The sequence below is a fragment of the Hippopotamus amphibius genome, chromosome 3 (genome assembly GCF_030028045.1).
Source record: "Hippopotamus amphibius kiboko isolate mHipAmp2 chromosome 3, mHipAmp2.hap2, whole genome shotgun sequence".
NCBI lineage: Eukaryota > Metazoa > Chordata > Mammalia > Artiodactyla > Hippopotamidae > Hippopotamus > Hippopotamus amphibius.
The window spans coordinates 49,726,865-49,749,838 of NC_080188.1; the positions used below are offsets into that span (position 1 = coordinate 49,726,865).

The following is a 22,974-nucleotide window of genomic DNA, read 5'->3' on the forward strand; positions in this document are numbered from 1 at the left end:
TCTATTTAGGTCTTCTGCCCATTTTTGGATTGGGTTATTTGGTTTTTTGATATTAAGCTGCATGAGCTGCTTGTATATTTTGGAGATTAATCCTTTGTCAGTTGCTTCATTGGCAAATATTTTCTCCCATTCTGAGGGTTGTCTTCTTGTAAATGATGTATTACTGACAGTTCACACAATCCAGATCTGCAGGTACAAAGTAATGTGTCATGTGACCTCTTAGAAGATCAAGAAGGAACGTTCTCTCTTTTTTTTTAATTTATTATTTTTTTGGGGGTACACCAAGTTCAATTATCTGTTTTTATACACATATTCCCGTATTCCCTCCCTCCTTCGACTCCCCCCCCACCCTCCCTCGAGTCCCCCCCACCCTCCCCGTCCCAGTCCTCTAAGGCATCTTCCATCCTCAAGTTGGACTCCCTTTGTTATATAACAACTTCCCGCTGGCGATCTATTTTACAGTTGGTAGTATATATATGTCTGTGCTACTCTCTTACTTCGTATCAGCTTCCCCTTCACCCCCCGCCCCCCCCAAACCTCGAGTTCTCCAGTCCATTCTCTGCATCTGCGTCCTTGTTCTTGTCTTGTCACTGAGTTCATCAGTACCATTTTTAGATTCCGTATATGTGAGTTAGCATACAATATTTGTCTTTCTCTTTCTGGCTTACTTCACTCTGTATGACAGACTCTAGGTCTATCCACCTCATGACATATAGCTCCATCTCATCCCTTTCTATAGCTGAGGAATATTCCATTGTATATATATGCTACATCTTCTGTATCCATTCATTTGTGGATGGGCATTTCGGTTGCTTCCATGTCCTGGCTATTGTAAATAGTGCTGCAATAAACATTATGGTACACGTTTCTTTTGGGATTATGGTTTTCTTTGGGTATATGCCCAGGAGTGGGATTACTGGATCATATGGTAGTTCTATTTGTAGTTTTTTAAGGAACCTCCAAATTGTTTTCCATAGTGGCTGTACCAACTTACAGTCCCACCAACAGTGCAGGAGAGTTCCCTTTTCTCCACACCCTCTCCAACATTTGTGGTTTCCAGATTTCGTGATGATGGCCATTCTGACTGGTGTGAGGTGATACCTCATTGTGGCTTTGACTTGCATTTCTCTGATGATGAGTGATGTTGAGCATCTTTTCATGTGTTTGTTGGCCATCTGTATGTCTTCTTTGGAGAAATGTCTATTTAGGTCTTCCGTCCATTTGTGGATTGGGTTATTTGTTTTTTTGGTATTAAGTTTCATGAGCTGCTTGTATATTTTGGAGGTTAATCCTTTGTCTGTTGTTTTGTACGCAACTATTTTTTCCCATTCTGAGAGTTGCCTTCTAGTCTTGTTTATGGTTTCTTTCGCTGTGCAAAAGCTTTTAAGTTTCATGAGGTCCCATTTGTTTATTCTTGATTTTATTTCCATGATTCTAGGAGGTGGGTCCAAAAGGATGTTGCTTTGATGGATGTCATAGAGTGTTCTGCCTATGTTTTCCTCTAGGAGTTTGATAGTGTCTGGCCTTACATGTAGGTCTTTAATCCATTTGGAGTTTATTTTTGTGTATGGTGTTAGGAAGTGTTCTCATTTCATTCTTTTACATGTTGCTGTCCAATTTTCCCAGCACCACTTATTGAAGAGGCTGTCTTTTTTCCATTGTATATTCGTGCCTCCTTTGTCAAAGATAAGATGCCCATATGTGTTTGGGCTTACTTCTGAGTTCTCTATTCTATTCCATTGGTCTTCCTTTCTATTTTTGTGCCCGTACCATACTGTCTTGATCACTGTGGCCTTGTAGTATAGTTTGAAGTCAGGAAGCCTGATTCCTCCAACTCCATTTTTCCTTCTCAGGATTGCTTTGGCTATTCGGGGTCTTTTGCGTTTCCATACAAATCGTAAGATTTCTTGTTCTAGTTATGTGAAAAATGCCATTGGTAATTTGATAGGGATTGCATTGAATCTGTAAATTGCTTTGGGTAGTACAGTCATTTTCACGATGTTGATTCTTCCAATCCAGGAACATGGTATATCCCTCCATCTGTTTGTGTCATCTTTGATTTCTTTCATCAATGTCATAAAGTTTTCTGCATACAGATCTTTTGCCTCCTTAGGCAGGTTTATTCCTAGGTATTTTATTCTTTTTGTTGCAATGGTGAATGGGAGAGTTTCCTTAATTTCTCTTTCTGCTCTTCTGTTGTTAGTGTATAGGAATGCAAGAGATTTTTGTGCATTAATTTTGTATCCTGCTACTTTGCTAAGCTCATCAATTAGTGCTAGCAGTTTTCTGGTAGAGTCTTTAGGGTTTTCTATATATAATATCATGTCATCTGCAAAGAGTGACAGTTTTACTTCTTCTTTTCCAATTTGTATTCCTTTTATTTCTTTTTCTTCTCTGATTGCTGTGGCTAAAACTTCCAAAACTATGTTGAATAATAATGGTGAGAGTAGACACCCTTGTCTTGTTCCTGTTCTTAGAGGGGATTCTTTCAGTTTTTCCCCATTAAGAACGATGTTGGCTTTTGGTTTCTCAGGAATGTTCTTTTTAAGCAGGTGTCTTGTTCATGCTGGCAGAATGTTGCTCTTTATGGCTGAGCAGGTGTTTCTGCCAATGGGGGAGGTTTGGTCGATGCATAATGAAGATACACAATGCAGAGTAGAGGGGAGAGAGGAGGCCAAAGGGCAGCAAAATTTTTTTATGTTTAAATTTTTCTTGTCTTGCCAAAAGATATGAATTTTATTTCACAAAAGAATCAGCCCAGGTGGTGCCAAGACTACGTTTTAAGACAGACTAGGAATGGGCTGTAATGGTCAGAACTGCCTTTAAATTCGATTCTGCTATGTGGACTTGAGCAAATTCTCCAATCTCCTTAAATCTTCATGTCTTATGTGTGACACGGGTCACTCTTACTCATTCATCGGGGCTGTTATGCAGGTTATAATTAATGTATAAAAGGTGCCACAGTGCTGAGCACGAAGCACTCAAATGCTCCAATACTGTGATGATTCTTCTAAAATACCAGGCAAGAGAGATGGACAGATAAGGTAAACACAAAAGTTCATAGATGGTTAGAACTGAAATAAAGTCAGTTGGCTGTGTGAGCCCGTAAAATATTTGTTAAGCCTTGAAGAAAGAGAATTCTCCAAAGATGACGTTGAAGTGACTGATTTCCTACAGGTGGTTTAGATCAGGCACATTCACAACTAGCTTCTAACTTGTTAAAATTACTTTTTTAGAATCAAAACTTAATTTTGGGTCCTTTAAGATGGAATGGTGTTGGATTATATTGAAATAAATTGTTCAGTCTAATCTATTGAATCGGCAAACTGTTATTTTTTACTGGGCCAGAACATTAATTTTCCATTCACTTTAATGTGACAAGATAATGTCCTTTCAAGAAAATATTAAACACTTCAGGAGAGCCGAAATGAAGCCATGTTAACTCAATACAACAGAGCCAATAGTATTCAGTAATAGGATAGGAAAATCAGTTTGGAAAGAAAACATTGTTACTGTAGAGACAGATTTTTATTCAGAGTTAGAAAATACCATATAAGTTCATGTTTACTTGGATTTTTCTCACTTTCTCTTAAGCAGTTTTAAGATATTTTATTCCTTCTGTAGGATGGTCTTTCCCAGCATCCTGACAAGTTTCTAATTTATGTACTTAAAATTAGTATCATGGCATTTTTTACTTCCATGCTATTCCTGAAGACCTATGTCCGTGGAGCTTTCAGAAGGGAATTTATCGCCCACAATTGTACATCCATTAAACAAAGCTTAAGAATAGACAGCCCTAATGGGGTTTTCATTTATGGATGCTTTGGTGTAGGGCTCCCCAAGGACAATGGTCCACATTAATTAAAACATTTTGAAGTCTGTAAGCCACAGTTACTTCTAGGTGAAAGACAGTGAAGAGCTTTGAATTATCACTTGAAAAAAGAGGATGTAGGAAATTTCCAGTTTCTTACTGCTTTCATGAAGATGTCACTTTAAAGTAAATATTCTTCAGAGTCACCATGATTAACAATTCATTGCTCTAGAGAACGAGTGCTTTATATTTTCAACTTGTCACACAAGAAAAGAAAAGGAGAGGCCTTGTTACATATGTGGTAGCTGTCATATTGCTTGCGTATCTGGGGTGGGGAGACTCTCTTGAACCACTCCTGAAGTGAGGAGAAGGTGTGCAAATTATGAGTTTGTGATCTGTTTCCAATAGGCATATGGGAATATGCGTATGTAATATAAAGAAAGATGTCACTTGGAACTAGTGGGACTGTCAGATGTTTCTTTCTAGGTTGGACACCGAGGAACAGTGAGAGATTATCCCGGCTTTAGCGCATCAGTGGATGCTGAAGCGATTCGTAAGGCAATCAGAGGAATTGGTGAGTAATGCTTTACAATTCCTTCCCTAATGTTGAAGCAAATCGGGAAGTTGAAGCAAATCGGGAAGTTAAAACTAAAAGTGTATGGGTTCAGGTTGCCCAAGTTGCCTTCTTCATTTACAGAAATTATAAGGCACTTTAAAAAACTGTGAAATAATGAGGAAAAGTATAGGGAACCCAGTTTTATTATATCTTAATATTTGCCATGTTTTCTTAATCCATCACTGCTACCAACAATCATCATCATCATAGATCATTACAGGTACAGCCCCTGCCGATTCTGCCTGGATCTCATTCCCACCCCATTCCCTGGAGATAAACAGCATTCTAAATTAGAGTTTATTCCCATGAAACTTTTAATTCTGTAACTTCACATGTATGTACATATTGTTTTGCATGGGCTCAAACAGTAGAAATTGAAATCCTACTGTATGTATTCTTCTGCAGCTTGTTTTTTATCCTTTCACATTACGTTTTTGAGATTTATCCATGTTGATATGTTTAGCACCAGTTCATTAATTTTAACTGCCGAGTAGTCTATTGAATTATTACATCGTAAGATGGGAATAGTGATGGAGCATTTAAATTGCCTACAATTCTTTTCTATTACAATATAAAAACATTGCATTGAATAGTCATGCTTATGTCTCGTTGTGCACATTTGCTAGCACCTCTCTAGAATATAACGGTTGGAACGTCTGGGTTGAAGGTGATGTTCATCTCCAAATTAACTAGAAATTTTGCCAAACTGCTCTCTCAAATGAATAAATAAACTAGCATTCCTACCAGCAATGTATGAGTCTTCCTCTTGCTTCGTGTTCTCATCAATACTTGCTGCGGTCATCCTACTCAGTTTTTCCAGTTGAGTGGGTCTAAAATCATAGCACGTTCTGTATCTGTTTCCTTCCTCCTCCCCATCCCCCATTATTGATGTCATTAAGCATCCTTTCTTGTTTATTTGTTTCCTTTTCCATGAATTACTCCTCCATATCTTTTATCCATTTTTCAGTTGGGTTGTCTTCTTTGTGCTTGGTAGGAAAACATTTACAAATTTTAATTTACAATTTATTTTTTTTAATAAATTCTGGATACAATACTTTTTAAAAAAATTACAAGCTATGAAAATATCTTCTCCAAGAATGTAATTTTCTTTCAACATTGGCTACAGTAATTGTTATCGCATAGAAATTTTAAATTTTAGTGAAATTAAGTTTACCAATATTTTTTGTAATGATTTATACTTATTGTGTCTTTTCTATGATGAGCCAGTAAAGATACCTTCCTGTGTTTTCTTCCCAAAATTTTACAATCTTATTTTTCATGCTGAGATCTTTAATCTTCCTGGAATTAATGTGTGTGAATGGCATTTAAATCTAATTTTATTTTCTCTCAAGTGGCTATGTAATTGTCCCAGTGCAATTGATTGAAGAGTTCATCCTTTCCACTCTGATTGTAATGCCACTGCTGTCCTATGAATTTTGCTATTTTGTTTTTGCTCTCTGTTACATTCCGTTGTTCTGTTTGCCTCTTCTTGTCTCAGTACAACATTGCCATAATTACTATTATTATTTTATAATGACAGAGTGTCTCGTAAGGCAAAAGCTTTTCTTGGCTCTTTGCCTTCTCTTGTGAATTTTAGGGTCAGTTTGTCAAGTTCCATGAATTATACTATTAAGGTTTTATATCAGTGTAATATTATTGTATTTCTACCTGTTTAGGGTTTTTTATTTGTTTGTTTTTGCTACTTTTAAATGAAAATTATTTCTTTATCTATCTCTTTGATTCCCTAGTTAAACACAGGGTAGAATGGAGTTTTCCATGAGGTTTATGTCAATTTGAATGAATGAATGGTCTTTGAATTCTATCGCTTGTCTTTCTTCCTTAACATTATGTTTCTTCACGAATTTACACATTTTGGTTTGCAGGCCCACTTTGGTTTGAGAAGGAGGTCTTTGTTTGCTAAGCACCACTCCAGACACCAAAACCAGGTGTCATGGTGGCATTTGCTTTAGGGACCTGTCAGATCCAGCCTTTGAACCATGAGACAGCTTGGTTTAATTTCTGGTCTTGAGCATGTGCAGAAATAAGAGAAATTTCCTGGCATACAACCTACATGTAACTGTGGGTAGTTAGTTGTGTCTGGAGTCTAGGTGCACAGGGTATAGAGATGCAGAGAAGGGGATAGGAAATTAGAACAGAGACATGAGGCAGGGGCTAGGTCCTAATGAACTGGTGCGCAAGCTAAGGCAGGGGTCCCCAACCCCTGGGCCGGGACCAGTAGCGGTCCACAGCCTGTTAGGATCTGGGCAGCACAGCTTCATCTACTGCTGCCCATCGCTCCCCATCTCTCACATTACAGCCGGAACCATCCCCTGCAGCCTCCCGCCCTGTGGGAAAATTGTCTTCCACAAAACCAGTCCCTGGTGCCAAAGAGGTTGGGGACCGCTGAGCTAAGGGGCTTAAACTTCCTCCTGAAGTTTACAGAGAATCATTAGGATTTCAGTCAAGGGATTGACATGATCTGATGCATTAAAAACTTACTTAGAAAAAAACTTTACTTAGGCAGTAATATATGGTATAAATTATAAAGGAGTCAAGTTGAGAGGCTATTGAAGTTTCTAGGTAAAACATGATGAGCGCACAGCGGCAGAAAAGAAGACAAATCCAAGAGATGCCGGTGATCGCTACAATGTAGAGAGTAAGGAAAAGAATGACTCCCAGGATCTTTGGTTGGATGACTGCATCTGTCTATAGTGGTGCCATTGGTGAGGGAACATAGAATGGTAGGAAATAGAATAAATCCAACCTGGAGCAGCTGAGTTTGAGATACTTGTGGTTGGAGGTGTCTAGTCGTGCACCAACTCAGCTGCCTCTACAGGTCCAAGTTGATACTCAGACTCACAGGGCACAGTGAGGTTTTGATCTAACTCTGTTTACTTAACTATGCAGAAGAATACAAGCCAAAGACCTAGGGGAGGAACATCTTTCACTAGGAGGCCCAGCAGCTAATCAAGTACACCATTTCTTTTGCCCCATCATTCACGTAGAGTGTGTACCACTGCCACGGTCATGTGGAGCCAAGGTGTGTGTGGGTCATCTCAACATGGGGAAGTTGAGCCTTGAGTTCCAATGCATCTTTCGTATCATTCTAGTCGTGCAGGCCCAAGACACAAGCCAACTCACAGGCCCCGACCCAAGGGTAGTCCTCTACCACAGAGGAGCAGACACAACTTCTCACATTATCTTAGTGCTATAATTACCAAGAAAATAGTGACCTGGAGATTGTTCTCAGGCAGGCCAGCATCAGCCCTTTACTCGTACTTACAACAGGTGGTTGTCTATGGGTTTGAAATGCCTGAAAGAGGTATAGACCAGTGAATGAAAAATATGTTTTGGATTAAGAGATTTGGGTTCAAATTCTTGCTGTGCCACTTAAAAGCTGCATGACTTTGGCAAGTGAGGTAGGTTTTCTAACTGTTCGTGTCTTTATCTTTAGAACAGCTTAATCATACCAGAGCCCTGGTGAATATTAACTATGACAATGAATAAGAGGTACCTAGTTGTGGTAGATTCTCAATAAATGTCAGTTCCTTTTTTCTAGAGGAAAAAAATGACTTTTTATATCAAATATGGAGATAGAAAGATAAAAGGTGTTAAGGCAGTAACTGAGCCTCAGAAGGATGAAGAAACCTACTTCAAAAGCAGTGTGTCCTTTGTGCTGCTTCCTCTGATCCACGGATGGAAATATTTGGGTAATGACGGTTTTCCTCCCCCTGCACTATCCAAATAAAGTTAATTTTCTTTTCCAAAAGCCAGGCAATCAAAGAAATGAAGATGCCAGCCTGGTAAGACCTGGAAATTAAAAATGAAGATGGCTTCCTCTCTGTATTTGTTTCAGACCATGAATCATTTTTCTTTTGTTCATGACAGATATTAAGCCTGTTTGGGGTGATGGCAAATACAGTTATTTTCGTTTCATGTAGGAACCGATGAGAAAACGCTCATCAGCATTCTGACTGAGAGGTCGAATGCACAGCGGCAGCTGATTGCTAAGGAATATCAAGCAGCATATGGGAAGGTAAGATTTCATTAGCATAACAGGCAGTAAAGAGCTAATCGCTAATGGATCGAGGCTGCTCCCACGTGATTATGCCCACGGATCTTTTGTTTCAGGCCAAGTGTAACAGAAAGTACCCTGTGTATCAGGGTAGCCTGGAATAGGAGTCCTGGTTTTGCCCTTAAGGGTCTAAATGGCCTTGGACATGTTCTTTGATCTTTATGGACCTCAGTTATCTTCACCTGTTGGACAAGGAGGGTTGCCTTGGATCAGTGACTGTAAACTGGGAATGATTTTGCTCCCCAGAGGATATCTGGCAATGTCTCCAGACATTTTGATTATCACAGCTGGTGGTGGAGAGGGGGATGTTTCTGGTGTCTCATGGGTAGAGGTCAGGGCTGCTGCCAAATGTCCTACAGTGAACAAGACAGTCCCCCACAACAAAGAATTAGCTGACCAATTATCTGATAAATCCTGTCTTAGATGATCTTTAATTTCTCTTCCAACTTTCATATGTTTGTGTAGTTGTAGATTTATTTTTTTTAATTCATTCGGTGGATGAATATTTCCTAAGTACCAGAAGCCATACAAGAACTATTCAAAAATATTTTGTGTGTCTTTTCCATGCAGCTTGTTTGTTCAATAATAAACTACTGAGTGTCAGGAGATATCCTAGACATTGGAAATTCCTGGAATAAAAAGCAGAGCATCCTCGCTTTCGTGGACCTAAAATTCTATTAGAAAAATAATAAATATATAAGTAAAATAAATTCAGATGTGGGTAGGTGCTATGAAAGTATTAAAATGGATGATATGCTAATGGATGACTGGTGACTGGCTCCTTTAGATCATGTGGTGAAGAAACATCAGTGATAGGTTGTTGCCTTACTCTGAGCGAAGGCTAGACAACACTAAGGATTCCGCTCTGCTAGATGTGGGGAAGAGCATCTCAGACAGAAAGTCTGGGAAATGCAAAAGCCCTGAGGCAAAAACAAGCTGGGAGTACTTAAGAAACAGGAAGAGTTCCAACACAGCAGCAGTGTAGACAGTGAAGGGCGGCAGTGGGAGGAGATGAGGTTGAGAAGAGGCTTAGAACAGGCTGGACCTTGGGATCTTGGTGCAGAGTTTAGATTTTATTCTATGAACAATAGGGAATTATTGGAAGTTTGTAAGAAAGGAAATACTATAAACTAATTTACATTTTTTGAAGGTTATTTTAGCTTCTGTGGCTAATGAACTGCATCGGGAAAAGGGTGGAAACACAAACCAGTCAGGCTTTTGGGTCCAGAATCAAGATTGTGTAGTGACCATCCAAAGGCAGCTGAAGCATCACCTGACAGTGTTCTCCAAGCCCCTGGGCTCCGTTAAGACACCCTACTTTGTGTTCCCTTTCTCAGATACTTAACATATTACGTTTAAATTTAACTTTGACTATTTCTATTTTTCCCATCAGGGAGTAATGTCCTAGGGGTAAGGAGTGTGTCTAACTCACCAGTGCCTAACACAGAGCAGGCACCCCACAAACGTTTGTCAGACTAACTGAATTGCCAAGCTTCTAGGCAAAGGAGCCCACTCATGTACAGGGATTGTGAATGATCCATTGGCCTTTCAGGATTTCCAAAATACGGAGGAAGGATGGAGCTGAAAGGGTGGCAACCATGTCTCACAGTGGGACAGAATGAGAGCATGTGAAGTAAGACTCAGTTGGAAAGTCTTGGGTTAGGGACAGATGGGGGCTGAATTTAGCATTTGGAGAGGAAACACCCCATGATGGCTACAGTGGCTCCATCCCATTTGTTTTGGCAGGAGCATGCCCCCACGGGGCCCCCAGTGCCGTGGAAGATGTTGGTCTGCACCCACATTGTCACAGCTGTCTGGGAGGCTTCCAGCCTTTGTTTCAGGGCTGCAAATAATCAAGAGCAAGAAAAATAATTATTCAGTAACACTCCTTTGAATATTAAAAATAGAAGGTTATTTGCGTTCAAGCAGGGGAAATGGACTATACTTACATAATGTGTGAAAACACTGCTGAAGGAGAGTAGCAATAAGGAAGGACCCCCTATTACCACATTTCGGGTTTCCCCTGCTGTTGTTGCCAGAAAACTGCTTTTGATGGCTCCTAATTCCACACTCTTACCAGAGGCAAATGACCAAGCACTCTTCTCTCCCCTTTTCCCTTCAAAGCTATTTGGGAGTCACTGAGAAGCAAGGCAGGAACAGAGCACCTCCCAGTGAAGCTGGGTGTGAATTGCAGGGCTCCTCCTTCTCTTCTCTCACCCCAAGCCAAGCATTGAGAGCGTCAAAGGCCTGGGAAATGCATTTTTTGTTGTTGGCTGCATTGGTCTTCATTGCTATGCGTGGGCTTTCTCTAGTTGCGGCGAGTGAGGGCTGCTCTTAATTGTGGTGCATGGGCTTCTCATTGCAGTGGCTTCTCTTGTCGCAGAGCATGGGCTCTAGGTGTGTGGGCTCAGTAGTTGTGGCACATGGGCTTAGTTGCTCCGTGGCATGTGGGATCTTCCCAGACCATCGGCAGACGGATTCTTAACCACTGAACCATCAGGGAAGTCTGGGAAATGCGTTTTAATACACAGTTCCTATCTGTGGCCCTCACAGAAACCTCCTCCATTGGCTTCCCTTCAGAAAACCATCTATAAAACAGAGCATTTTGGAAGCAATCATAAAATGCAGGTTAATATCCGTAGAAATATTTTCCCCATTCCTGTGTATCTCCTGTGGCTGGGTATGTTTTTGTCTGAATTTATACATTCATGTTCATATTTTACTAGGTGACTCTGGGGAAGAGAAAGAAGAAGTGTTTCATGCTTTTCTCTTTGGGGTTTTTTTTAATTTTTATTTTAGGAACTGAAAGATGATTTGAAGGGTGATCTCTCTGGCCACTTCGAGCGTCTCATGGTGGCCCTTGTGACCCCACCAGCAGTGTTTGATGCGAAACAGCTGAAGAAATCCATGAAGGTATGAGCCCTACACAAGCTGTTTCTGCCCGGGACTTGATTATCAGAAAGAGTGACTTTCTTCCAGTGCACACTTGAGATATAGGTATAATTGTGATGGATTCTATGCTCTCCAGTTAGTAGAACAACCCTGAAATGGGAAGCAGTTGTGCAACCTTAAGCCCACATGTTCCTGGCCTGAAAGGATACGGTCAGAGCCTAATTTTGTTTGGTTTTTACCCGAGTCAAACTCTTTATTTTGTTGTCATTTGAGAGTCCATGGCACCATCATTAACCCCATTGCTTAGGCCAAAAACCTAGAACTATCCTTGATCCCTTGCCTTCTCTCACACTTCAAAGGTCCTAAATCTATCAGCAAGTCCAATAGCTCTACTCCAGAATCCATCAAAATGTGTGCATGTCTTTCCAAATTCATTGCTCTCATTCTCGTTCAACCACTATGATCTCTTGACTGTACCATGTCAGTATCCCCAGAACTGGTCCCTCTGCCTCTGTTTCTGCCCACCTCAAACCCATTCACCACAAAATAGCCAAAATTATTTTTACAAAGTTACTTTTAGAAGCAGATTATGCTATTCACCTGCGTAAGTCTCCAATGGCTTTGCCTACATAAAATCCAAACTCCTTATCATGACCTTCATCACCCAGCAGCGTCTGGCTCCTGTCTGTCTCTATGGCTTTCTAAAATTCTATCTGTATCTGTCAGGATTCCCCAGAGAAGCAGAACCAGTAGGCAGGAGATATAGAGGAAGGGATTGATTGTAAGGAATTGGGTATACGATTATCAAGCCGGCTGGGCAAATCTAAAATCTGTAGGGCAGGCTGTTAGGAAGCACAGGCTGGAACTCTTAGCACAAGCTGGAGCTCCTGCCCACAGGTAGAATTTCTGCTTTTTCAGAGAAGCCTCAGCTCTGCTCTTAATTAAGGCTTTTTGACTGAATTAGGCCCACTTAGAATATCTAAGATACTCCCCCTTACTTAAAGTCAATTGATAGTGGACTTTAGCTACAAAATACCTTCAGAGCAACACTGGATTAATGTTTGATTGAATAATTGAGGACGGTAGCCTGGCCAGATTGACCCATAAAACTGATCATCCCACCCTCTCCTCCCCTGCCCACCTCCTCCCCTGCCCACCACCCCGATTCAGTGCTGTAGCTGTACTGGCCTTCTCGCTGCTCCTTGGACATTCTCAGCTTATTCCTATGTTGAGGTCATTATACGTGATGTTCTTTCCATCTGGAATGCTTTTCTTCCAGATATTTTCTATTAATTCGCTCAGTTCAATTTTTTAAATAGCTATCTATTGCTATCTAAAATTATCTTGTTAATTTTTTATATTTTACATATTGGTATCTTACATATTTGGTATTTTGTTAATTTATACGTTATTTTTTTCCATCCAATTAAAAGGCAAATCTCCATCATATCAGGGAACCTCATCACTCTGGGAACCTCGTCTATTCCTGGAGGACAGCCTGCAGTGAGATAGGTGCTCAACATATTTGTCCACTGGAAGGAGGGGCAGGAAGGGGTCTAGGTCTGAGGCAAGGCTATATTCTGCCTTCCCGTCAGAGACAGGAGTTATTTTCTCTTCTGTGAAAGAGGTATAGGGACCCAGGAAGCAGATGGCAAGATGGAATTAGATGTACAAGAGATTTATTGGGGGAAATGCTTGTGAAGGATAAAGAAGAGACAGAGCGGGGTAGGTGGGGTGAAACTTCTGACTGCGATACAGGTCTGACACCTGTGAAAGCAGAGAGGGACAGAAAGCTGCGGCAAGCTGATGGAGAGCCCCTGAGCAAAGTGTGCCCTTTGGAGGAGTCCTACGTGGGGCAGGAGTGGCCCAGCTGCAGTCTCCCTTCCAGGCTCAGTCATGGCTGAGAGCAGCCTGGAGACAGCATGACCTCAGTGTGAATTGTGTGGCAGAGCCAAAGGTGTGGCGGTTGGAGGCTATCAACCAACTACATTCTCAGCAGCATATTCTCTTGAAATGAAATCTCAGCAGTGCATTTCTATGGCTGCCACATGGGGGACAGTTTAGCAGGTGACATGGTAAGAATTAGATTCACCAACAAGGATTAGAAATTTTCCCCTCTTATGTAAAAGAAATCCAAAGGAAGAAGTCCATAGCTGGGTATCATGGCATCATTATTATCAGACCTTCAGTCTTGAGGTTCTGCCATCTTCAGCCTGTAGATTCCACTTCTTGGCTAGAGGGCAGCTTAACATCCAGCCATTATATCTTTATTCCAGTCAACTAAAAAGAGTAAGAGACAAAGAAGTGTTCATCCTTTCTCCTTAAGGATCTCAGAAATTGTATGTGATGCTTCACATATCAGAATTTAGTTATATGGATAAACTTAGCTCTAAGGGAAGCTGAGAAGTAAGGTGTTTATTTGGGTAGCTTTGTCCTAAGTTAAAAAATGGGAGTTCTGTTACTAATTAAGGAAGATAAAAGAGATATTGGATCCACTCAATTTTTCTCTAAACCTAAAACTGCTCTAAAATAAATCAGGAGCTTGGGATTAACATATACACACTACTATATATAAGATAGATAGGGACTTCCCTGGTGGCACAGTGGTTAAGAGTCTGCCCTCCCAATGCAGGGGCCCAGGTTCAATCCCTGGTTAGGGAACTAGATCCCACATGCATGCCACAACTGAGAGTCCATGTGCCACAACTAAGGAGCCAGAGATCTGCAACTAAGGAGCTCATGAGCCACAACTAAGGAGCCCGCCTGCCACAACTAAGACCCAGAGCAACCAAAAAAAAAAAAGAAGCTAGATAACCAGCAACAGCAAGGACCTACTGTATAGCACAGGGAGCTCTACTCAATGTTTTGTGATAACCTATATAAGAAAAGAATCTGGAAAAGAATGAATATATGTTTATGTATAACTGAATCACTTTGCTGTACCCCTGAAACTAACAAAATTTATAAATCAACTATACTCCAATGAAATTAAAAAAAGAAAACCCCCCAAAACCCCAAAAAGTCTATTTAAAAATAACTGATGAAATAATTTGAGAAGGAGTGATACTGGGGCCAACTAGGAATCTTTGCCTCAGAGGGACAGAATTAAGCCTCTTTTCTTATGCTGCATTGGCCTTATTTGATCAAGTCCTAGTGTAAACGGCTGCTCTTGAAGTCAGTGTGATCAGTAACCTCAGTGTAAACCAAGGCTCAGGAATCACTAGTCCCCAGATCAGCTGGGCTCATGACTTACATTCCTGAGGCTTTAAAAATCTCCCTGAATGAAGAGGATGATCTGTGCTGACCAACCTGGTCCATTGATACAAGGATGAACTCATTCAAAAGAATTACAGAGCCCTTTTCAAATACAATGACATGTTTGAATGCTCACTTCTAATGCTGAACAACGTCAGCTTTCCCTTTATACTGTTTCTTCCTGGTATTGTTCAGTGGAGTTTCACACTAGAATAGGACATTTTCTTTGAAAGTTTACTATTGGTTAACTTCAGATGATTCATGTTATTTTAATACTAAAATATATGGAAAATTAGAAAACCACTTTAGAGCAATAGAGGACCTTATGTTGATTTACTAAAACCTGTTCTTTTCATCTGTGGAAAACAAGATTCTAAGACTGAAATGCACGAAACTAGGTTTTTTAAAGTGTTCTAAAAATAGATTTCCTTTTTCTTCCTAGGGCACAGGAACAAATGAAGATACACTGATTGAAATCTTAACCACCAGGACAAGCAAGCAGATGAAGGAGATCGGCCAAGCCTACTATACGGGTGATCTTATTTTCTGCTTACCTTTGCCCTGTTCACACCTATAGGAGCCAATACTGCTTTTCCCAGAAACCCACCAATCTCTTCTTCACAAGTGATTTTGAGGAGGCAACACGTATGAAAAGAAAGACACATTCTAAAATGGGCTAAGGACTGTGGATTTCTGGAGAAATTTTTAATATGATCTGAGCTAGGAGCTGCTCCATAACAATGGCATTAATGCTTTGCATTTATAGCATTACAGCTATAGTGGATTTTGCTCTCAGCAATCACCGCTTAATTGAATCAACCATTTTCATCAATGTAAGACATTCAAATCATTGTATATTCATATTACATATGAAAAACCACTCATGATTTTTGGTGTGGGAAATTAGAGGAACCATTTAGAGGATCTGTTGAGCATGTGGCTTCAGTATAATTAGCTAAAGCCATAATAGCTTGTCAGCTGCGTACAAAGTAGAAAGCCCCTGCCATGCCGTTCTGACACTAGCAACCCACAGTTAGGGTGACCTCACAGTTAAGGGCATAGTCCCCACAAAGCTACTCTGACTTCAGACACCAGCCACAAGCTCAGTATTCCCAGGCCACAGGCACTTCCGACCAAGTGGCGACAGACTCAGGGGGTCTCACTGCCCCCTCAGGGCTGGTTGAACTCCCTAGAATGATTCGCAGAACTCAAGAAAGCTCTATCCTTACAATTGTGGTTTTCTCTAAAGTGTATAAATCAAGACTGGTGGAGCGAAGCGATGCATAGGGAAAAGTCTGGGAGGGTCCCAAACGCAGAGCTTCCGTGTCTTCAGGGTGCACCCCCTTTCCAGCTCAGCCTTGTATAACTGCCAGTGAGGGACGTTCACTAGATCTTTGGTGGCCAGGGCTTTTAGTGGGGTTTTATTGCACAGGTGTGATTGACTCCATCACTGGCCATGTGTCTGAACTCCATCCCTAGTCCCTTCCTCTCCCTGGATGTCAGGCTGATATCATGTGGCTCAGCGCCTTAACCTTTTACGCACATGGCTGGTCTTTCTAATGTGACCGAGCCCCATCCAGAGTCATCTTGTTAGCATAAACTCAGGTGTGGTTCAGGAGACCCTCCATGAATAACAATGGCTTTCCTATTACTGGGGAAATTCTAAGGATTTACTGGTTACCTCCCAAGAGCCAGGGACAAAGACCAGCCCAATTCTTACTAAACAATAGCTCCCTATCATCCCCTCCAAGTACCTTAAGGGAGCCATGGTTTCTATGTTTTTATATCAAGGTGGTCAGCTGTGTATTAGGGAGCTTCTGCAGTGGGAGAGGTTCAAAGAAGGGACATACTGGCCCCCAGATGGGTGTTAGAGCGATTACTTTGAAAAATTCTCATTAGAAGGTAAATACCTCAATGATAGGTAAATGACTATTTTATTGTCGATGTGCTAATCAGGTCTAGTTAGAAAAGCAGAAATGCACTAGGTATTTTAACAGAGAATTTAATGTAAAGGATCGCTTAAGCACCTTTTGGGGGACTGGAAAATCAAAATGGAAACTCAGAGGTATAACCCTCAAGGCTGGTACAACAAAGGGAAGAAACTGGGGTTTTCAGAAACTGGAAGTTCAGAGGAGGGCACCTCTTTCTGGTGTTGGTACTTCAGGGGCTCAGAGGACAGGCCTCAGGGATTGGAGTTCAGAGCTCTGTGAAGGGAAGGGGCTCTGTCTAGCTGGAGCCAGTACCTTCGTGGGTGTGTCAACAGGTGACCTGTTCTAGGAGCCTGGAGCCAGCTGCCGCTGTCAGGGTGAAAGCCCTTCACTGGGTTGACACTGATGTGAACCGCAAGCCAATAGCACATCCTTCCTTCCTCCTCCTGCCTTCCATCTGGTCTCCCTCTACTCCCCTCCTTGGTGGAAGCTGACAGGGAGGTGGGGAATGGGGGACAAAAGAGAAATGTAATTTGCAGAGTCCCAACCCCAGCTCCGCAGAGCGAGATACAGAAAGGCAAATCTGGGGTAGATACGGTCATTGCTTACTAATAGGCACAGGTTGGGTACATTGTAGGTGTTTCACATACTTGGTTCCCTCAGTTCAACAAGATGTACATGTAAAAAGATCATCAGATCCAGAGGCTCTATCCCAAGATGCTATGTTACTTCCCGGTGTTTCTTAGAAGAGTTACCACTCCATGAGTTGACTGGCCCCAAGATTCTCCCTGGAGTTCAGCATTTATGTGTAAACAACCCTAGGATGGAAGCTCTATGAAGGGGGAAATTTTTGTCTGTTTTGCTCACCACTGTACATCCCATGCCCATAACAGTGGGGCATAAATTCACATGTTCATTGAATGAATATCCTTAAGATTGAGATCTGGGATCTTAAGAGCCAAGTGAGTGTCCTAGCACTTGGGACTGTTGTTTTGCAAATATGCCAGGTGGTCATCGTACAAAGTGAGCAGATGCTCTGGTATCTATGTGAGTTAAGTTCTCTAAAGCTACGAGGAATTGAACCGCATCTAGGTTCCCTTGGTAAGCAGGGATTCTTGATACACAAGAAGTGAAAGAAGGAAATAGTCTCAATCAGGTACAACCAAGTTGTATAGAGATTCAGGACACAGCTCTACCCTAGAGACTCAGCTGTCTAGTCACTCCCTCAGCATCAGACATCCACTGCTCCCTGTGCACACGTCTCCATCCTAGCAACTCTTTCCCCTCCCTCTCTGCTTCTGCTGTTCCTGATGCCACCAAGAAACGTCTCTTCCCTGATTACCACAAGGTGTTTACTCAAGACTTATATTTGCCCTTGGTTTCTGGTTGTTCTTGGCTTGTGTTTTATGCCTTATTTCTGGGGGTCTTTCCACCTCTTTGTTACTCTTCTGAAAAAATTCTGTACAGCTCACTCCGTAAGAGAGAAGATTCAATGGGCTCAGAAAGGCACTGTCTAGTAGAGAGCGTTCTTTTGGGCAAAGTTTTCCCACCAGGTCACCTTGTAGGCAGCTGACCACCATAGTCAGAGGCCAACCCCATTGCAATCAACTGTAGCAAAGACTGATGGCGTCATGGTGGCCCATGCGTTAGAAATCCATCAGGGGACCTATCAGCTTGGCCCACATAAAGGGACCAGGCGTATTGAGTGGCTCACACAGCACAATGATACAATAGCACCTAAATGAACAGAGAGCTAAATTCTGAACTCTTTCCAGTATTCTAAAGTTAATGGTGCATGAGAGAACACTGAATCAGGATCAAGAGCTCTAGGTTCTGCTTCTGCACTATTGAAACATTGTATCTGTTTTTCTATACCATACTGTGCCTCAAAATGCATAAAGTAGTTTTCAACTTGCATTTTCATATTTTTAGTCTAATTTCCTGCAAAATACCTGGGGTAGAGGGGAGGCATGGGAGACTGCATGAGATGACTGTAAAGTCTCATCTAAATAATTCTAAAATTATGAAATACTTCCCCAAATTCTGACAAATGAGAGCATCATTCTTTGGCTTGATATTTTTAAATTAAAGAAAATTTTTTCTATGGGTGAAGGATAGATGTAACAATAACATGACTGTTAGGGAAAGCGATGCCTACTAAATGCTGTTATACTTAGATAAATAATCTATATTTATAGTGGATTTTGCTTACTTGAATTGCTCTGGAAAATTATAGATTTCACAAAAAGTGACTTACTAAAAATCACACGGGAAGAATTTCTCTCAACACAGTTCTTGCTCTTAGATAATCTCATATCACTTTCCTTAGCTGTCTTTTACTGATTTAAAAGGACAAGCATTCGAATGACTATTTATAGAGTTCTTGAGAACGATGCAGGTGGAGTTCGAATGGCCACCTGGTGTCAACTGCATCCAGGTGTACAGTGGCTCAAAGAGAATCACTACTCCATGGATGGAGCAGAACAGAGATTTAAAATTCAGTGCACATCACAGGCTGTGCAAAAGGGGCAACAACTAGTCAGTACTAAAATACGTGAACGCACAGTGGGTATTTGTTATGGGGAAATAGTATGTTTTAGTATAACTGTCTTACTTTTGAGAGCTACCAAATAATACAGTCTAGCTGTATGCATTAAGATTAGGGTTAGGTTCAGTAAAACAGAACAATAATAGTGGCTTAAATAAGATAGATGTTTATTTCTGTCATATGTAGAAGAAGTCTGGAAATAGGCAATAGCTCTTCATTACTTTCAGGAACCCAGGCCCCTTTCTGCTTATTTTTATGCCACTGCTCAGATGTCCTGCATAGATCAGGGTGGCTGCCCGAGCTCCAGGGATTAATGTACACACCAGGCAGTAGGATGGGGGAGGAGACTAAGACGGGCACCAGCCATCATTACGGAGATTTCCCAGCAGTGTCATGTAGGTCTGCCATTTCACTGCCAAGAGGAGAGCTGAGAATGTGGTCTTTGAATGGTGTGCATTATGTCTGGCTCAGGGCCAAGCTTCTATTCTTATGGAAGAAGAACGTAACAGAAATTGGAAGGCAAACTAGCAGCTTCCCCACCCTAGCTTGCTTACTATACACTCCTTAGTGCCATGGTCATTTGAAATGAATGATGATTTGATCCAGACTGGCAGTTTTTTCCATTCTTGTGCAACTACCACACCACACACTATGGTAATAGTTACAGGAAGAATGTATCCACCCCAGAAGGGCACTAGAAGATTTTTTTAAAAAAGGAAGCAAGATTTAGTTTATCAGGTACTCATTCCTTGCCAGAGTTGACATTTAAGCTTTTCTCTGTTTTATAATAATATTTTTTAGTTTATCAAGGCTTCGTTTCATTCTTTTCTGATTTCAGTGTATAAGAAGAGTCTCGGAGATGAGATTAGTTCTGAAACATCTGGTGACTTCCGGAAAGCTCTGTTGATTTTGGCACATGTAAGGTTTTATTTTTCAGTTTTTAACTCCCCAATAAGCTGCATGGTCAATAACAATTTTTAGGGAGTTTAAAAGCAACCAAACTGAGACAATGAGATTGCAGTTTTCCTTATGAAGTGATTTGTCCATTTTACATTTGCATTGCCACCATGCAGTATAATATTTAACCACTGTCATAAAAGTATAACATAATGATGTAACCAAAAAATCTTGTTTTGGTCAGTATATGGATTAAATGTATTTTGATCACGTTTCATAATACATTAGAAAATGTTTTGCCGGTTCTTCCCGAAGAAAAATAGTTGTTCATTTCCATTGTAAGTGTCTCCATTTTTAAGAACATGTTGATTTTCTTCTGAACGCCAAAGAATATATATTTCAAAGAATATGTATCTTTTGGTAGCATTTAAATTAAGTAGGAAGAGTGATACAGAAGAATTATCTTCAGAGATGGGTATATCAGTCTCAGGATTAAAAAAAAAAAATGATGACTTGCTGGAACTTCATCCTTGCCCTCTTTAGAAGAGCCTCTAAACCATTTATCACTATGAGACCAAAAGAGGCCACACCTTGCTGTCTCTTTTTAGGAGGCTCATGGCTTTATAGAAAAAAAGGTGGTAAGGTCAAGGATGAGATATAGTCATGGATATGTGTAAGACAGGAAATGATTTAAGCCCTATCTCAAGGATAAGATATAGTCATAGGTATGTGTAAGAGAGGAAGTGATTTAAGCCCTATCTCAACACCCTCTTTCAGCTGACTTACACAGCCCTTAATGTGTGAAAAAATCCCAACAGCCCTCCCAGCCTGAGGGTTAAAGTAGTACTTGTCAAAGTGAGGCATTATGCCACTAGGGAATGATTTATCCTAATTGTGGTTTCAGTTGTTTTCAATGGTGAAAACCTGATGAAGTTTGAACCTAAAAACTCAAACCAATGAGGCTGGGTTTGCTGCAAACATACAGTTGCACACATCTGTATTCGTAAGTGCACATCTACTAGCGTGTGCATGTCGCCACGCACGCCCACAAGAGGCAGTGGAGAGCAGGGCTGCCGGGCAGGGTTTCGGAATCGGACCTGGAGTCTCCCGCGCCTTTGCTGCCTACTAGCTTTATGTATTTAGACAAGTTACTTTAACCCAAGCCTTAAAGCCTTCATTTCACATTTGCACAATTAAAATAATGACGGTACCAACCTCAGAGGGTGTTGTGAAGATTGAGAGAAAGAGTACGAAATCCTTAGCACAGAGAAAGTCATCAATACGTGGTGGGGGGGGGGCTTATTGTAATTAATACGAACGATCATCCGCATTTTTTTTTTTTAGAACTTTTATTGCGATACAGTTAACAGACAATAAACTGCATATATTTAGAGTGTACAATTTGGTATCCCAATCTCCCAATTCATTCCCCCTCAACCCTCCCCACTTTCCCCACCTGGTGTCCATATGTTTGTTCTCTACATCTGGGTCTCTATTTCTGCCTTGCAAACCTATTGATTTGTACCATTTTTCTATAGTCCGCATATATGTGTTAATATACAATATTTGTTTTTCTCTTTCTGACTCACTTCACTCTGTATGACAGTCTCTAGGTCCATCCATGTCTCTACAAATGTCCCAGTTTCATTGCTTTTTACTGCTGAGTAATATTCCATTGTATATATGTACCACATCTTTTTTATCCATTCATCTAGTGATGGACGTTTAGGTTGCTTCCGTGTCCTGGCTATTGTAAACAGTGCATCATCAGCATTTTTATCATTGGAGCAGAGTGAATGATAAAAGGAGAACAAGAAGGTGACAAACTAGGGATGACTAGTTGGAGCAGAGTAGCAGCAGCAGTAAAAAAAACAAAGAGAAGAAATCATGCAAAAATCAGGCAGGCATACAAAGACCTAATGTTTGCAAATAGGAACAAATGCATTTTTTAAATTTTTACTTATTTATTTATATTGAAGTATAGTTGCAGTATAATATTATATGTTACAGGTGTATTCACAATAGTGATATAGTGATTCACAATTTTTAAAGGTCATACTCCAGTTACCATAAAATATTGCCTATATTCCCTGTGTTGTGCAATATATCCTTACAGTGTATTTTGTACCTAATAGTTTGTACCTCTCACTTCCCTACCCCTATAATGCCCCTCCCTCTTCCCTCTCCCTGCTGGTAACCACTAGTTTGGACCAAATGCATTTTTAAAGTATTTTAGCCAAATGTTTCATTCACCTATACTTTGCAGAGTAATCCGGGCAATCCTCTTTTCCTTCTCTGTCTCCCATCTTGGTATAGTGTGCTGAGTTATTTGTGTACAAGCACACACACTTAGCCACAGAGCCTTCAACAGTACAGTTAGTGGGGGAATCTGGGGTTTTGGCTTATTTTAATAGACTTTAGTTTTTAGAGCAGTTTTAGATTTGCAGAAAAAATGCAGCAGAACCTGCGGAAAGCTCCCATATGCCCCTCCCCCCCCACAGTGACCCCTGTTGTTATCCTCTGCATTAGTGTGGTACATTGGTTATAGTTGATGAATGAGTGAGATGATGAATGAATGAGATGACAAATGAATTAGACGATGAATTAGATGATGAATGAATGAACTGACACATTATTTACTAAAGTCCATAGTTTACATTAGGATTCACTATTCATGTTGTACATTCTATGGGTTTGGACAAATGTGTAATGTCTTGTGTCCACCATTACAGTATCATACAGAATAGTTTTCCTGCCATAAAAATCATCTGTGCTCCAGCTATTCATCTCTCTTTTTCTCCCTCTGAACTGCTGGTAACCAGTGATCTTTTTATCTCTATAGTTTTCCCTTTTCTAGACTGTCCTATAGTTGGAATCATACAGTATGTAGGCTTATCAGACTGCCTCTTTTCATGGCTTGATAACTCATTTTCTTTTTATCACTGAGTACTA

The 22,974-nt window shown here is 40.8% G+C and overlaps 1 protein-coding gene across 5 annotated transcripts in view; it reads left to right on the forward strand.

The window, feature by feature from the left end:
* The window catches only part of ANXA3 (annexin A3), a 55,946-nt gene that overhangs the window by 18,631 nt on the left and 14,341 nt on the right, over positions 1-22,974 (forward strand). For 4 of the 5 annotated variants that reach the window (XM_057727498.1, XM_057727502.1, XM_057727499.1 and 1 more), the window contains exons 3-7: positions 4,298-4,385; positions 8,369-8,463; positions 11,302-11,415; positions 15,092-15,182; positions 19,964-20,043. In XM_057727498.1, coding sequence (XP_057583481.1) covers positions 4,298-4,385; positions 8,369-8,463; positions 11,302-11,415; positions 15,092-15,182; positions 19,964-20,043 — 468 coding nt within the window. The remainder of the gene's footprint in view (positions 1-4,297; positions 4,386-8,368; positions 8,464-11,301; positions 11,416-15,091; positions 15,183-19,963; positions 20,044-22,974) is intronic. The other variant, XM_057727503.1, reaches the window with a different exon arrangement.